Raw genomic sequence first — 17,799 nt, 5'->3', positions numbered from 1 at the left:
TGAGGTTGTTTCCCTCGTGATGGAAGCCTGATGCTGCTCCTTGTGTATTTTTTATTTAACCTTTTCTATATGAATTTTTTTCTCCTGGGAAGCGGCTTATTTTTTGGCAACGGGTTTAAATCCTGTTTGTTTCAAATGGGATTTGGAATGTATAGATTCCCAGCAATTGTAAATTGGATCGTGTTACTTTAGTATTTTGTGATCGACATCGCCTGGATGGAGATGTACATGCTCAGTGGCCTGCCTGACTGTTTTATCCTGTATCATATTCTGACTAGAAAGAAATCCTGTAACAAATAAATCACTAAATAACTTGTTCATTGTTAGGTGTTCAGATCTGATCCTCACATCCATTTTGTTTTGTCTTTGTTCATTTGAAGAAGCTTTGTATAGGAAATGTGAAAAGCTGCATTCCTTTTCTTAAACTTACAATTCTTACCCATGTTGTTTTGGACCACATTTGATCTCCTCCCTCTACGGATACTTACTGTCTTTAGGTTTTGATTTATAGATATTCTGTTGCATAATTGATGCTGTTTTGCTCTTGAGTTAGTCTGGAAGGCTAGTCTTGCTTGATAGCACATTAGTTAGCGTTGTGCTCCTGATCAAGTGACCTTCTGATGTGGTTGGAGATTATTGGCTTACGGGGCATGTTGCAACATTTTAGGACCAACTCGTCAGTATTTTGCTTTTGAACCTATTATGAAAAATGGATATTTTACCTTACTTTATACAACAATGTTTTAAAAAGAAGGGTATTTTTGTAAAAATAACATCATTTTTACAAAATATCTTTATTTTATAACGGGCTGTGACTTAACTCTGCTGGCTGCAAATATCGCTATCATCTTCTGCAACATATTGAGAAGTGACTTGACGGATTATTTCATATCAATACATTTTGGTTTATACGGTGATTTTTTGTAATTATTTTTGTGAGCCAAACGTTTCTGGAGCGTTTGGCCAAAATGAACAAAATGGCTCCTGAATCTATAACCATGCTTCAGTCGAAAAGCCATGTGGGATATTTGATCGATTTTAGAGGTTTTTAGTGGTCACCTGATTCGAACAAACTTTCAATAGCTTCCATATCTAATCTTAGGTCAATTTATTATTCATGGAGTTTATGGGTTGCATGAGTAAAAGCTAGCTTGAGTAACATTAGATGTTACATTCTTAATTATTCAATTTTATAATTGTGACACTTCTCTTCATTTTTGGATCATCTTTTATTTTTTTTAAATAATTCGAAGTTGATGGGTAATATTGGTATCTCATCATAGTGAGATAAGAGTGAGATAGTACGGTAGTATATAGAATATTTTTTGTAAACCTTCCATTTTCACGAGGATGTTCTTACAATGCGACTTTCCAAGGTGGGTTTGGGTAGCTAGAGTTCGTGGGAAATTTGAGGTAACTTCGTATGGTTGAAGAGTTCTCAGTTTCCAAACACGTTAGAGACTACCCGATGAAACACTCCAAGTCAGAAAGAAATGTTCTTATCATTGTAGCTCGAAATGACCTGCTAATTCTAATCTCTCGTACTTTTCTGGTTTATGTCACTTCAATTGATTTTTTATGTATTATTGAAAAGAAAACTGGGGTTCGAGTTTATTGGTCTCGGTTACAATTCATTGTGTATATAAATACAACATATAAATAAAATCAATATTTCATCACATTTTTTAACTTTTTACTCAAAAGTCAACAACTAAACATATTTTACACATCTAAACACATTAAATTCATCTCAATGAGACTCACAAACTCACTCAATATCTACTCATAACTATTCACAATTCTTTTCAACTATCTTCAACTCCCGAACGCAATCTTAAATCTTGTAACACTTTCTACATTGCCATTCAATTTTACTTGGTTGATGTAGATACTAGTTATTTTTCAATCTATATATAGAAAAATTGTGTAATGAATGAGTCAGCTGTGAACCTTGCTCTTATATATTAGATTATCTTAGCCTTCCCTAATCAAAATTGAAGTGTATATAAATTTAAGGATCCAAAATATCATTTCTACATGGCGACTCGTGATAGAGAGCTGGAAAAGATTGCCTCTAGAATTTTGAAACGGTTATTTTTAGCCCATTTTCTACACACCTCCTCCTTGCATTGGTTAATGTTAGATTAAGCGTGCGATTGAGATTTATTAAAAGGATGTAGAATTGAGAGAGGTAGATATATGAATTGAGTCATACATTATTTTATTGTTATCTATGTAAATATCTTACGTAACATTAAATGATTAATAAATACTGTAATATTCGTAACTTATGTATTTATTTCTCTTTTGTTTTAGGATGTTCGATAGGAATATCCTAGATAATGCACACAATGAAATCTTAATATATATCTAAGTAAACATATGATATATATTAAGATAGGGAGACGCTAACAGCCAATCAGGTGTAATAATTGCTTTTACACCTGCAAATCGGGAGATGCCGTGTATGGGTTGCAAGAAAATAGACAATAAATCTACATGGAGCTGATTACATATTTTTTTTCTTCTTCCCCACTTTCCCTCCCTTGTCACTTTGCCATTTCTTTTCTGCCAGCTGGTTTTTGGTTCTGTAACTTTCCATTTGTTGCATCAAAGTGACCAAAATGAAATTAACTTTACGTGGCCACTACAACGAGATTGGTCTTTAATGGCATCCAAACAACAGTTGCGGCCATTTTTTTGTGGCTATTATAGGAACTTTGTGGGTGATTTTGGTTGTCTTGCTTTGGTTTTATAAGTGCAAATTCTGTACGTTAAGCTTGGATTGTTGAAAATTAGCTAAAAGTTGAGAGTCATTGGTTATTCTAGTTCTAGAGTGAGATTAATTTAGCTTCAAGATTTGATTGGAATTAAAATTTCGTATAACTTGAGTTATGTTGTTGATATATAAATCAATTTTATGGTTTTGGTTGTTGTATTTTCTTTGTTTGATCTACCTTTTCCCACATCCGAAGTGAAGACGTGCCATCTCTTTGTGAATCCTGCAATAATTTTATCTAGTGATTGTGTGGTTTGCATTATAGGCTGATCAATTGATCACTGCCAAAATTGGGGGGTGGGTTCTAGCTCTTTTTGATAATTTTAACAAAAGGTGGGTAGTGCCTGGTATGGGTGCTACCTGCACCATACGGTGCGGGGTAGACCCCCCCTCGCTCCCGCATGGGGCGGATGTGAAAATTTTTCCCCTTCCTCCACTCCCGGTGTGCGGGGGTGGGGTATCCCATCCAGCATGACGGGTACGGTTTGGGGGGGGGGGAATACCTCCGCCCCCCGCACCCCCTTTTGGACCTTGGAAGCAATTTCTGGGTCATTTTTGGTCCAGAAACCTCAGCAATGGGCCAAAAATAGCCCACAAGCTTGTATTTTTGGGCAAAAAAAAGCTTGTAGGCTATTTTCATTTTTCAGTCCATAAAATTATAAGTAAAAAGAAAAAAAAATTAAAAACCAAATTAAAAAAAAAAGTGTTATGAATGGTAATTGATTTTATGGCTAATAAAAGTTACTAGTCTAAGAGTCTAATACGTAATAAACTAATAATAATAACTAAGCTATTACAAAATTGAAAGGCTAAACAATTACAAAATTATAATATAAAAGTATTTAAGAGACATTGTATCAACATTACAAATCATTGAATACAAAATATGAACAAATAATTAAAAATTGAATATCCTAAAGAGGCTTGTCAGGTGTGGCTGTCTTTGATTGTGAGTCTGTGACACTTGGGGCGGCTCGGACTTGAGCACATTTTTATGTTGCAGAGATGCTAGACGTCTCATGTGTTACTACAAAAATTAATATTAAAATTAATAACGATGAAATCAAAATGAATATAAATAAATTAAAATAATAAAATAAAAAAATAATTACCAGGTGATCTAAATCCAGACTGATCACCACCCTCATCAGTATCCTTAAAATCTAAAATATCCGAAACATGAATATCCTTTCCTATCGTCCAACTCTGTGTGCATATCAATGTCTCTACAGTTGTAGGAGACAATGAATTACGGAAAGAATCTAATATACGACCTCTGGTACTAAAGGCTGACTATGAGGCAACGGTGCTAATAGGGATAACCAAAATACAGCGGACAATCTCAGAAATGATGGGATATTTCTTTGAGGCATTCTTCCACCATCCTAATATATTGAAATTATCATCATCATCTTAGACCATGTCGCTAACAAATAGTTGTCTAACTCAGAAACCACCTCCGTAGATTGATGGACAAGTGTGGGATTTTATGTGAGGGTCTTAGTCCACAGCATTCTGTGCTTCTTTGTAAGAGGCCTAGTCACGGTGTCTGTATAAAGCGTTGAGGTAGGTGTATGTGTCTTCGATGTAGTACCACCCTTAATTATATTAAACTTATCATACAATTTTTTCAGGGTATCTTGGGCCAATTCACCAATAAGTTCAGTTAATACTTGATCGTGAACAAGTCCCAACCCATATTACAAGCCTGAAACTTTCAGACGGGGATTAAGAATAACAGCCACATATAACAAAATATTCATTCTAGTCAAATCTCCTCAATACTTGTCATATTTTAGCATCATGGTCACTGTCATCCCTCTCATCCTTTCATTAGAACCCCTACGCATATCTTCTAATTCTTTTTTTACCCTACATATTTGTTGACAAAACCCATGAGATGTAAGGTACAAAGAACCAGATATATTTAATGTGACATCGTAAAATAATCTAAGAAAATCAACGAAAGTAGAAACTACCACCCAATCATTATCATTAGGCTTTCGTAATCCCCCGTGCTCATCAAAGTATTTGACATATTGGATGTCTTCATCACCCAATAATTGAAAGGCTACCTTATATTCTTGGGCCGCCTCCAACATCAAGAAGGTTGAGTTCTATCTGGCAGGAACATCAGTACAAAGACCCTTATTCAATGTTATGTCCGCAGCTTTTGCAGCAACTTTGAATTTCTCCAATCTAGAAGGAGAAAACCTCACAAATTTCACAGCCATTCTAATTCGTGCAATCGAGTCATCAACATCTTTCAATCCCTCAGTCATAATTAAATTCAAAATATGTGCAGCACATCTAACATGCAAATATTCACCACCCAAGAATGTCTTATTTGCATTTTTAAGATAATTTTTTAGATATCCCAAGGTGACATCATTAGACGACGCATTATCAATTGACACAGACAAAACCTTTCCAACCCCCACTCCTTTATTGTGGCCTCCAAGGCCTTCCCAATCTTCTCACCCTTATGATCAGTTATTTGATAAAATTTAATAATCTTTTTGTGCAAAACCCTATCAGCATCAACAAAATGCACAGTCAACGACATGTAATTCATATTTTGGATAGAAGTCCAAGTATCGGTAGTGAGTCAAACTACAAAACCCTCAAATTGGCCCCTCAAAACATCTTTATCACGGAAGTACATCTTCTTAATATCCTTTGCCACAGTATGACGAGAAAGAATCACAAATCTCGGTTATAACTCTTGGACAAATTCTTAGAACCCTTTACCCTCTACAAACTGAAAAGGCAGCTCGTCCATGACAATCATACGAGTTAACTTCCTTCTACACTTACTGGGGTTATACTTCGTATACCCCTTCAATGTTGGCCCTCGACTCCACTACTCCCATCTGCCATTTTAAAATCTAGTCTAAATTGACCATTCTCTACTAACGATTTTAAAATTGGACTCTTCTTGCATTGTTCCTCTAAATGGACCTTCAGCTGGGATGTACCATGTTTCCTATAGTGACATCTATACATTTTCCCACAGTGATTATATTTAACTTATGGGTTGTTGGAGTGAGTTTGGTAAAATGTTGCCAAACTATAGATACATGTTTCTTATCCTGTGTGGGCTTCAGGGTAAGGCAAGGTGTACTCGTTATAAGGGTAGGAGTATGGTTAGGTTCTGGGGTAGGGGTATTGGCTGGGACAAGTGAGCTATCACTGAAATCCGAAGACATTCTTGATTCTCCAACAAAAAAAAAAAAAAAAAAAAAATTCAAAGTGCAATCCAACACAATCATCAAAAACTGCATACAAATAGTAGACCCACACATCCTTTTATTATTTTTTTTTAGGGGTTTCATTGATTGAAACCCCAAAAGAAATCCCAAAAGCCTTTTAGGGGTTTCAATCAATGAAACCCCTCAATTAACATGTATGCATAACATTATTAAAAATCATATATAATGTCATTCAAGTATTTAATATCACGTATAAAAGAGTATAAATATAAAATAATAAATAAATAAATTAGGGTTAATAGTAAGTTAGTAACCATTTCATCTTAGGGGTTTCAATCAATTTAGGGGTTTCAATCAATAAAACTTCAAAAAAAATTAGGGTTTCGGATTGGAACCCTAAATCAATTTAGGGGTTTCATTGATTGAAACCTCCAAATCAATTTGATGAAACCGCAAAAAAAAAAAAAAAAAAAATAGGGTTTTGGATTGGAACTCCAATAATGAAACCCCCAAATCAATTTGGGGGTTTCAATGATTGAAACTCGGCTTCAATCAATAAAACCCCTAAAAAAATTAGGGTTTCGAATTGGAATCTCAAATTTGGAGTTCAAATCCGAAACCCTAAATCAATTTAGGGGTTTCAATCAATGAGACCCCTCAAAATGGTGCCGTTTCATTTAGTGGGTTAATGAATAAACCAGTTTATAGATGAAACGACGCCTTTTTGCCACGTACAAAACGACGCCGTTTCATATATAAACTGTATTTATTATATACATATATATAATATAATATATTATATATATATATATATATCAGTGAACGGGGTGGGGCGGGAGAAAAACGGACCGGAGGGAGGCCGTATCCGTCCCCCGCCTATGCTGGGGGGCGATCTATACAGGCAGGGACCCCTGCATCCCGCCCTTGCAGTGCGGATGCCCCGCCCGGGGCATCCGCATATGCGTGGGCGAGGCGAACGGGGCAGAGCGGCGGGTCCCCCACCCCTAGTGCCTGGGAGGTAGAGCTTTATGACTGTGTTATTTCTTTTGCAATGGCCGACAGTTTTGGTTGCAAATTTGTGTGCAAGTAAAAAAATAGAGATAGAAAGGGGGGAGGGAGGGGGGGACTTGCAGGAAACGAGAGGTGTGGGGGGGGGGGGGGGGGGGGGGGGGAGGCCGGAGAGAGAAAAGACGTGAAAGAGAGAATAAAATGAAATAATTGTTGCATGTGGGTATAAATTTTAATTTATTACACATCCTACGTGGCAGCTTATTGTTAGCTAGTGTTAAAATGCAGTTTTCACTCAGACCTATTACGAGCTTTTCCCATTAAGGGATCTAAGTTGCCAATAATAATAATAATAATAATAATAATAATAATAATAATAATAATAATAATCTTGAATTTCTTTTGTCACATTTCATGAGCTGAAATCCAATATTGGTAAAAAGATTCCAACAAAAAAAAAGAACATGGAATCGGTACTTTTTAATTAAGCAATTAACCACCAAATTAACAATTTTGAGATACTAACAAAAAAAAAAAAAAAAAAAATGTCATGCATGCATGAATTCCACGACTTGTATTTTTCTTTATTCGGAATCCATTTTATGTCTCACTGAATATAAAATCATGTTGAATTGAATTACAGATCATTACAACATCCATGCATTACCATAATGATTAAGCAAGAACTGTTTAAAATAAGCCTGATCAATTAATGGTGGTTATGCACTACGGCTTAATTAATTAATAAAAACTAAAGAAGCCAGCAACAGCACCAGCCACCAAGGTTCCAGCGACGCCGTAGTAGGCCTTGAGGGCAGCAGCGCCACTAGCTTTTGGCCCAGAAGCTTCACCACTGGTTGGAGGGAAAACATCACCAGACACAGGTCCACCGACTGGGGCCTCAACAACGTCGTTACCACTGCTTCCGTCGTCAGTGTTTCCAATAGCGTCGTTGTTTGGGGCAGGTGCAGAGGTTGGGGTCTCGGCCAAAGCCAGCCCAACAACAGCAAAAATAACTAGGAGAAGAACGACGATTTGGCGTGCCATTTTTGGTGGAAACTAGGTAGCTAGCTAGCTGCAGGGAATGGCTCTTTTGGATGTGTGCGTACGTATATATGTGGGTGCTGAAGAAGGTACAGGATCGAGTACTATACGAAAATGCAGCAGTTCTCTACAAGTGGATAGAGAAGCACTGCATGCAGGGTTGTGGAGGAGGAGGAGGGAGGGGAGCGGGTTGATATAGGCCCGAGTCAGGGTTTGGGATTGAAACAATGGGTTTGCATGCAGTGCGGGGTAGCATTGGTTGCGAAGTGTGAGGAAAGCCATGCATGCATGCCTGTGTTGGTTGTGGAGATTACGTTTTCTCTTTTTTTTTTTTCATTTGCTATTTTCAGTTAAAACTTTGATATTTTTAGTTAAATTGGTTGTTTCAAAGTTGTGTGCAAAAGGCAATCGATGATTTCAGTTCACTAGTTTTTTTTTTTTTTTATGGTCAACTAATTATTAATCCTAATTTTATCAAGCTTTTCTTTGGAATAGATGTGTTGAGTTTGGCCAAAATGAGAGAAAATATAAAATATAAAATATAAAAAGAACACTGAACCTTAGCCAAATTTATAACCCAACATACCATTTAATGTATAATTTGTTTTATAAGAAATTGTGAGATTATGTAATTATTATTTCTTGGAATTGAGGTTAATTTATTCGCTTTTAAGTAAGTAGGGATGGGAATTAATTTATCATACAAAATGGTTAAGAAAAAAAAGAAGTAAAATAGGGAGAGAAATTGACAATGAAATTCCGATTTTGATATTAAATATTGAGTAATGTTAGCTACAGTTGTGAAGTGTATAAATATAATGACTGTAAATATCATATAAATCCTGTATTTATTTAATTTCTTTAAAAATATCACGCGACACTTATATATTCTATTGATACAAATATCATTTCTATATTATAGAGGACACGTATTCCCGAATTATAGAAAATGTTTGAGAGCGATTCGCTCTGCTCATTATGGGCTGGGCCTGTAATTGAAAATCCAGAAATAAGTATGGGCCTTAAAGGTGTACAACAGTGGAAATGAACGGGGGCCCATGAACAGAAAGCCCCTGATCCATCCGCCTGAAACGAATTGCTGTAGCCTATAACTATACTAGTTAGGGTTTGGAGAAGAACGAGAGCGAGCCAGTAAAACCCCTCCACCCTTCGTATACAGTCTACGCTCTTCTTGAAACTTCTTCTGCTGCTACTTTTGTTTTTCTTAGATCTAGACTCAGTTGTCACGTGCATTGATCTCTCTCTCTGATTCCTATCCGCGGTATAAGATAGCAGAGAAGAAAGAGATCAGAGTAGGAGGGAAATGGCGCTGGCCTTCGACGAGTTCGGAAGGCCCTTCATAATAATTAAGGAGCAGGAGCAGAAGACCAGATTGAGAGGATTGGATGCTCAGAAGGCCAACATTTCCTCAGGCAAAGCCGTTGCTCGCATCCTCCGCACCTCACTCGGCCCCAAGGGCATGGACAAGATGCTTCAGAGCCCCGACGGTGACGTCACCATCAGTTAGTCACTCTCTCGGACTGGAACTCTACTCTTTTTCTTTGCTTTTGGTTTTGGGACTGATCATGAACATGCCCTAGGTTTTTGGTTTTTGGGTTTTTTTTTTTTTTTTTTTTTTTTTTTTTTTTTGCGATTAGGGAATTTTGAAGTTCGAGTAGTTTAATTTCTCATTATGAAATACTTGATATACGATTCTTAGGGAATTTTGAAGTTCGAGTAGTTTAATTTCTCATTATGAAATACTTGATATACGATTCTAAGTTAGTTGGTTACCTGAGCAGGGTAAGTGACTCTTGAGATTTTGCTTCTGCGGATCAATCTATATGCTATGGAAATCTGACAGTGAGGAAGTAACGTGTGCGTTTCTTTCATTTCCAACAAGTATACCTCTGTGTGTGTAATTGTGTGAAGTTATTTGTCCATGGTTGAGGGATTTGATTTGGATGGCGAGGGGATCGACTGGTACAGAGTTGAGTAGTTCCTCTAGTTTTATGTTGAGTTTCAGCCCTCCGGGCTCCCTACAGTTATTACCTTTTCCCCTGGTACCTCCGAACTTAACCCTTTTTTAACAATATTCTGAGGGGCCTTTTGTGTGTAAAATCTTTGTAACGAAATAGCTGAAATCCGTACTTTGAAACCCGCTTAGACCACTGAGTCTATACGCTCTCGAATTATGGATTGGTGATTAGTAATATCCACGTAAAAAGATGGGTTCTACGATAGTCATTGTTCTTTTATGTGGTCATGTGTCATTTCTAGATCCTTTAATCTCTTGTGCTTTTACTTTCATTGCATTGCATGCATGAGGACAAAAAATGAAAAAGATTTTGTTCATTGTAAGTTCTGCTACGTTTTGAGGTGTTTCTTACCTTCTATTTTCTCCGTTGTAAGCCAATGATGGTGCAACAATCTTGGAGCAGATGGATGTTGACAACCAAATTGCAAAGCTGATGGTTGAACTGTCCCGGAGTCAGGACTATGAGATTGGTGATGGCACAACTGGAGTTGTTGTCTTGGCTGGTGGACTTTTGGAGCAGGCTGAGCGGCTGTTGGAGCGTGGTATTCATCCTATTCGGGTGGCTGAGGGCTATGAAATGGCTTCTAGGATTGCTGTTGAGAATTTAGAGCGGATATCTGAGAAGTTCGATTTTGGACTGTCAAACATAGAGCCTTTGGTTCAAACTTGCATGACTACTTTGTCCTCAAAGATGTGAGTTCACTATATATTCTTTTCTGTTTCACCACCATGCTTCGCAGGTCCTTAGTGGTTCCCTTCACCAGTGTCATCTATATTTGATTTCATGCTCTATTTCCTGCTCTTTTTCTGCTTTGATTTTTCTGGAAAAAATATTAATTTGCACATCCTCTTGCTTATATTTTTCCGAAATCGCTTATATATATTTTTTCCAATATAGTTGTCATAAATATGTCCTTGTCATATTTCTGCCACTGGTTTGCAAAATACATTTATTACATTCTGCTGTTGCCCAGTAAAAAGCACTTAGTTGTTACCTCTAAAAATAGACGACTTTGTTTTTGGCTTAAAACTGATCTGGTGCTAGAATTCCCAAAGGGTTCCCAATTTTGGCAGTCTTTTTAATCTGATTTTATTAACTATGGAAGGATCTCAAAAGAAATTTTCTGAGCACATCAGTGGCACTTGAAGTGGTTAAAGGAGCTCTGGAAGCTCCTCCCACATTATCATGCGGGAAATCTTCTCGTCTTTCCTATGGAACAGGAGAGCATGTGTTTTTTCACCCTTAAACTAGCATCCAATGGAGAGTAATGGTGGTTGATGATAATTTAATGTGTTTTTACCTTTCACGTGATATTTTCCATGTTTGTGAAACCTTTCTACATTATATGGCAGTGTGAATCGATGCAAACGCAGTTTGGCTGAGATTGCCGTTAAAGCAGTTCTTGCTGTGGCTGATTTAGAAAGGAAGGATGTTAACCTTGAGTTAATAAAAGTAGAGGGAAAAGTTGGTGGGAAGTTGGAAGATGCCGAGCTAATATATGGAATTGTTGTTGACAAGGATATGAGCCATCCACAGATGCCAAAGAAGATTGAAGATGCAAAAATTGCTATCTTGACTTGCCCCTTTGAGCCACCGAAGCCAAAAACTAAGCATAAGGTTGATATTGATACAGTGGAAAAGTTCCAGACATTACGTGTGCAAGAGCAGAAGTATTTTGATGACATGGTTCAAAAATGCAAGGTGGGATAGCACTATATAGTTTAAGAGAAGTAATTTACCTACAAAGGAATATAACAAAAGTAAACTCATAAACTGACGTGACTTGATGTTGTATGTCAGATTGTAAGTTTTTTTTCTCTGTAAAGTGGATATGTCGTACCACATCAAGCCACACAATTTGTGAGTTTATTTTTGTGAGATTCCTTTGTGGATCTAGTACTTCTCCTTTCCTGTGTTTATTGTCAAGCTTTTTCCCTGTATCTTTCTTTTGTTAATTCAAGAATTTTCTATTTTCCTTTATATGATTTCACTACTTTCTGTGGTTTTATGATATGGAACTTTGAAATGCTTTTTCTTGGTACAATATATCTTTCTTTATTGTCATCATGCCTCTGGGGTAATTGGAAGACTGACTCAGAGAATTCCAGGATGTTGGTGCTACCTTGGTTATCTGTCAATGGGGGTTTGATGATGAAGCGAATCATTTATTGATGCACAGGAACTTGCCTGCTGTCAGATGGGTTGGTGGTGTGGAGTTGGAGTTGATTGCAATAGCCACAGGTTTGTCTTGTTTAAGCTTTTCAGCTCTTTATTTTATATGCTTATTATTTATTTGGATAGATTCTATCAAGAAGTTTTTTTATGGAAGTTCTACGGTTTTCTTCTTTTTGTATTTACCAGAATCTAATGTTATTAATGTCTTTGAAGGTGGAAGAATTGTGCCAAGGTTCCAAGAGCTGACTCCAGAAAAGTTAGGAAAGGTATTTCTTACTTGTTAGTACTGCTACTGCTCAAATACTGGTATGTATTGCTAGATATATATATTTTCTCAAGCCTAATAGACACGAATATTATTGTGTCTTACTGATATGGTCTCAATGTTTGGTATACATTTTTGGAAGTGAAAACTATCCCTAGTCTTACGTCATATTGGAAAAGTTTGTTTTCTCATCAGATATTCAACTTGCAGTTCATTTCTATGTTTGGTTAACCAAAACTTTTTATTTTTCAATTTCAATCTAAACAATTTCAAAATAATTTTTCTATTTGAACTTTTCATCCAAACATTTGCCTAAAATTCAGCGAAAAGTAAAAAATTTATATTCAGACTTTTTCAATTCTACCTATTGACTTTCACAAACCCCAATACAAAAATATTTATATTTTCCTATCTACCTTCACAAAATCCAATAAACAATACATCTCAAACAAATTTTCAAAATATCTTTCAAACAAACATTCCCTATGTTTCTAAATTTCTAAACTTTTTGCATGATTCACACAACTTAGTCTTCTTACATTTCTTTTCTCTGACATAAACTTTGATTTGCAATTTAAAGGCTGGCTTGGTTCGAGAAAAATCATTTGGTACAACAAAAGATCGAATGTTGTACATTGAACACTGTGCAAATTCAAGAGCTGTAACCATATTTGTTCGTGGAGGTATGCTAATATCTTGTCTTATTATGTCTGCAATCAATAATCATAGCTTATTACGTTTTCTTCATTGGTAATTCTCCTTGTTTTCTATGGATGGATAGTGTTCCGAATTAAAGCTGTGATTTAGTTCATATTCATTTTGGTACCATCAGATGGGAACATGTGTGCAGTTATTGAATTACAACGTGTATTTTCAAAAGAGTTGCTTGCTTTCGAATGGTTGATACACTTTTCAACATTATCTGAGAATATGAATATGATTATATAAAGCAGCGGAAAACTGAGACAAATGGTCTTCAAGGCATTAGATGATCTCATAATGCATTTTGGTGTCTGATAATGTAATAGGTAACAAAATGATCGTAGAGGAGACGAAGCGCAGCGTCCATGATGCCTTGTGTGTTGCCAGGAATATCATTCGCAACAATTCTATTGTTTATGGCGGTGGCTCAGCTGAGATATCATGCTCAATCGCAGTAGAGGCAGCTGCAGATAGATACCCTGGAGTTGAGCAGGTATGACAGTTTCTTTTGGTACTTCTATGCTTCTAATTAATCCACTGCAATGACCATCTTGTCCTCTCCGATAGCATACTTTCATATGGTATTCCTATCATTCTGATTAATGTGTCTTGTTGACGATTTTGTCATTTTCTATGCAGTATGCTATCAGAGCATTTGCTGATGCTTTGGATTCTATTCCCATGGCACTGGCAGAGAACAGTGGCCTCCAACCTATTGAAACACTATCTGCAGTGAAGTCACAGCAAATTAAGGTAAATGGACACTATTATTATAAGTTTTATTCTGGCCTGATGGCTTTGATCTCTTCTCTCTCTTTCTCTCTGTCTCTCTTACTATAAGTGTGATTCAGTTGGTGCTTAATGGAAGTGATTTGTTGATTTCTAAACATTATTTGGGATTCAAATATGCAGGAAAACAATTTCTACTATGGAATAGATTGTAATGATGTTGGCACTAATGACATGCGTGAGCAAAATGTGTTTGAGACCCTGATTGGGAAACAGCAGCAGATCCTACTGGCAACTCAAGTTGTCAAGATGATATTGAAGATCGATGATGTTATCTCGCCCACTGATTACTGACGTGTCCAGGTGTTATTTCCAGACTTGAGCTCAGTATTATGTTGGCTTGATTTGGTGTCATGATTGAGTGTGAGACCCTATAATGTTCACTTGGAGGAAGACCGTTTGCTTGTAAGATTTTGCAGTGCCTTTTGAATTTGTAGTATACTCACTTCTGTGGTCGTTGATTTTGTTGCTACTTTTGGCAATTATCTGATGCTTGCTTCCTGTCATCCTTTTTTCGTGGAAGTCCAAAATTGCTGGGACAATATGCTACAGAATCTTGAAAGGTTCTTTTTATTTTTTATTTTTTTTGGGCGTTCCAAAATTTTTGGTCGAGCAATTGCACCGACACTTCTGCATTTCGAGATTTTATGCTCTCTCTCGATTGATGAACTCTACGCGCATGGTGCACCCGGCTGGAAATAACGATGGCTCAATATACAGAGGTGTAACGTGCGGTAGGTAATGTAGTACATCTGATGGTACTGATGTCCAGCCACAGATTTTGTTTATTTTCGCAGTCTCGTCTCCTTATCTGGAGAGAGAATCGTTAGCCCACGTGGTTCGTGGTTAATGGATTGTACTTGTTAAGGCTACTCGCTCTAGACAAGCAGGAAACTTTGTCATAGGGGAATCTGTAATTGACGGGCCCCTTAGCATTGATAGTTTATGAGTTCATTGAATTTGGGAGAGAGAAAAACTCAGAGAGAGGAGCATAGACAGAGACGACAAAGGATTGGGGCACGTGTGTTGTAAGATAAGGCTACGGTACTTATTAGAGAGCCGTTTTGTTTTCCGAGCTGCCTGGTTCATCGCAGATCACAGTTTTTGCTGGGACTTCTCGTTTCACACTTTCTGTGATACTCTTCACCCACATTCTATGTGTTTCTCTTCCACTCTCCATTGGCGGCAGCAGTAGTATCAGTGGCAAACAATAATAATAATCCTTGTCTTTCCCCGTGTTGAGGGTTGTGTATAACTTCGGGAGTATAAACTTGTCTAATCTTGCATGGAGGAGCTTACATATCTAATTGCAGTCTTAACTATTGTGTGGCGTCGCCATACTCTTACAAACTCTTATTTACAATAAAATTTAAAAATTGAGTATAACATCTAATGGGCACACTTTCCTCTTAACACATTTTTCATAAAAAATTATCTCAATTTTGAAATTGCAGTATCATTTGAGTTTGTATTATTAACAGTAACGTAAAGAGAAATGATATTTGTAGTTGTGGAGTGCGTAAATGCCGTATAATCTATTTGAAAAAGTGAGTAAATACAGGACTTATATGATAGAAATTATTTTTGTAATAGTAGATCGTATCGTACTCTTTTTTAAAATGATTGTGTGGTATTTGCACACTCTATGTTTGTATCTAGTATTATTTATTTACTTTTTTTGTAAAATGGTCTTTAAACAATCGACATATCCTTTCCCTTTCGTTTCTTAGGAAATGAACTACTACTGTTAGGGGTAATAGGGGGCCTTGGTGCTTGCATTGTTTGAGTTTCTCTCAAATCATCTCTCAAGTTAATGGTTTTATCATTTGCATCAACATTAATTAGAGTTGATGAAGAATCCATCTAACATGTAAAAATTTAAATACATAATTCATTACAAAACTCAAAAAATTAAAACAAACAAAGAATAAACATCAACACAATTACATAGTAGTTAGTTTGCAACATGGCAAACATCACAAACTTAATACTCTAATCTAGATTTTAGCTCGTTCATCTTTCCACAATTTATTTCAAAATAATTTTATAACACAATTGTCAACTAGAAACCTCTTACATAATAAAGTAACAACAATAATTTTTTCTTTTTTATGCAAAGAAAATATATTAAATCAACACCTAATAATTTGATCTAACACTCAGCGGGAATTACGTGATCACTGTTCACAGTCCAAAAAATTTAATCAAAAAGTTTTTGAAATTCTTGTAAACACACAAACAATTTAGACAACAAATAATATGAAAAATAATTATCAAAGATGAAGAAGACATCAAAATTCAAATGCAAACCCAAGACCTAATTAAAATGCATAAAAAAAAAACTAGATCACAAGCTCGCAAATCAAAATTCAACATATGAAGAGGGCAACCTCAACAGAACAAAAGCCATCAGTGGAGAGCAGGAAAGTCAGAGGGGTTGATGAGAGATGTGCAGCAGTGCGGGGGGTGCGGGGTTTGAAGATGAGAAGAACAATGAACTTAAGAAGAGGAGGGTGGGGAAGGGGTAGGAAACCCTAGGTCAAAATTGCGCCGTTTCATATAATTATTTTTAAACGTTAGGTATAAAAAGACACGAGTGAAATTGTGTCATTCTATATGGTATAATATATATATATATATATATATATATATATATATATATATATATATATATATATATATATTTATATAATTAACTAGTTTGGCAGTTTGAACCAAGTTCAAATTAGGATTAGACTAGCCGATGTTGGTTTTAAAATTTTCTTGTTGTCGGTCGACTGGTTTTCTACTGTTTTGGACTATGGCGGCTGGTTCGCGTCAATGACAGCCGGCATGATCGATTTTTGTACAGCCCTAGAAATTGAGAACTCAGAGCACTAGGGATATATTAGCTTTGTGATCAAGAGTTAAGGTACAAACCAGCTCGGCATGCTGTTTGTTGTGACATTAGGAAAAAGATCTCTTAATAGAATCTTGAATAAATTTAAAGGCATGAAATAAGAGAGACACAATAAATGTGACTTACAATATTTATTACTGCCCTATGTGAATTTTGGAATCCATTTCACTTGGAATGGTATGTGTAAAATAATACATCATTAAATCAATACTCTTTCATTTCACTTGAAAATGGAGAGGATTCTTGTTCGTGAATTTCTTCAAACAATACTAAAATGCTCATTAAATACTATAGGGTGTGTATTATTTTTCCTACCCAAAACTCTCAAATTTGGATAAAGTTTTGAGAAGATTTTGATCATCAGAGAGTATGCATGGGGCTACCGTTAGCCTTGAGCAGAACACACGCAAATAATCGAAGGGGGTGCCAATATAATTTATCAATCCGAGAGGGATTCCTATCTCTGCCGACCCTAGATTGGCCAATTTAGGTGGAATGTGTACCGTTGGAGATTATGATTGCCGGTAGTTGTAATTTATGGCTACTGGAGTTGTCGGAGGGACAGTTTTATAAATGCTAGCTTGGCGCATTGTTCGCCATGATGTTTTAATAGAAAACAGGTACGGGGGGAGTTACTTACTTCCTGGCCACAAGATCTGAACTAGGCGTGGGCTGGCTGCTCCTGCCTCCTCTGCAATGTCTGCATGTTTTCAAAGCAGGCACACACATGCAGTTGAAAATGTTAACCGTAAAGACCAAACCCCATTAATGGATTACCAGTAACATGATCTATTTGCTCCCATTCTTAGCTCCAGCCAGACCAACTGGGTCATCCATGTGATCCAAAAGCAAAAGTGGGACCCAAGGAAAGTGTCAGAGATGAGAGA

General features: G+C 36.5%; 1 protein-coding gene across 1 annotated transcript; it reads left to right on the top strand.

Moving 5' to 3' along the window:
* Positions 1–9,171: 9,171 nt before the first annotated feature.
* On the top strand, positions 9,172–14,519 carry LOC122310715 (T-complex protein 1 subunit epsilon). The gene is made up of 9 exons (XM_043124834.1): positions 9,172–9,566; positions 10,456–10,774; positions 11,435–11,783; positions 12,191–12,323; positions 12,471–12,523; positions 13,103–13,205; positions 13,551–13,717; positions 13,864–13,977; positions 14,137–14,519. The coding sequence occupies exons 1-9, from the start codon at positions 9,368–9,370 to the stop codon at positions 14,305–14,307; spliced, it is 1,608 nt and encodes a 535-aa protein (XP_042980768.1). The 5' UTR covers positions 9,172–9,367; the 3' UTR covers positions 14,308–14,519.
* The last annotated feature ends 3,280 nt before the right edge of the window (positions 14,520–17,799 follow it).

The sequence above is a fragment of the Carya illinoinensis genome, chromosome 5 (genome assembly GCF_018687715.1).
Source record: "Carya illinoinensis cultivar Pawnee chromosome 5, C.illinoinensisPawnee_v1, whole genome shotgun sequence".
Lineage (NCBI taxonomy): Eukaryota > Viridiplantae > Streptophyta > Magnoliopsida > Fagales > Juglandaceae > Carya > Carya illinoinensis.
The sequence above is the reverse complement of the archived record's forward strand: the minus strand, read 5'-3'. Positions and strand labels throughout refer to the sequence as shown.

Excerpts from the sequence above, each read along its gene's own strand:
- LOC122310715 (XM_043124834.1), top strand. The coding sequence starts at position 9,368 with ATGGCGCTGGCCTTCGACGAGTTCGGAAGGCCCTTCATAATAATTAAG. Across the intron at positions 11,784-12,190 it reads ACATGGTTCAAAAATGCAAG|GATGTTGGTGCTACCTTGGT; the intron begins GTGGGATAGCAC and ends AGAGAATTCCAG. Across the intron at positions 12,524-13,102 it reads CTCCAGAAAAGTTAGGAAAG|GCTGGCTTGGTTCGAGAAAA; the intron begins GTATTTCTTACT and ends TGCAATTTAAAG.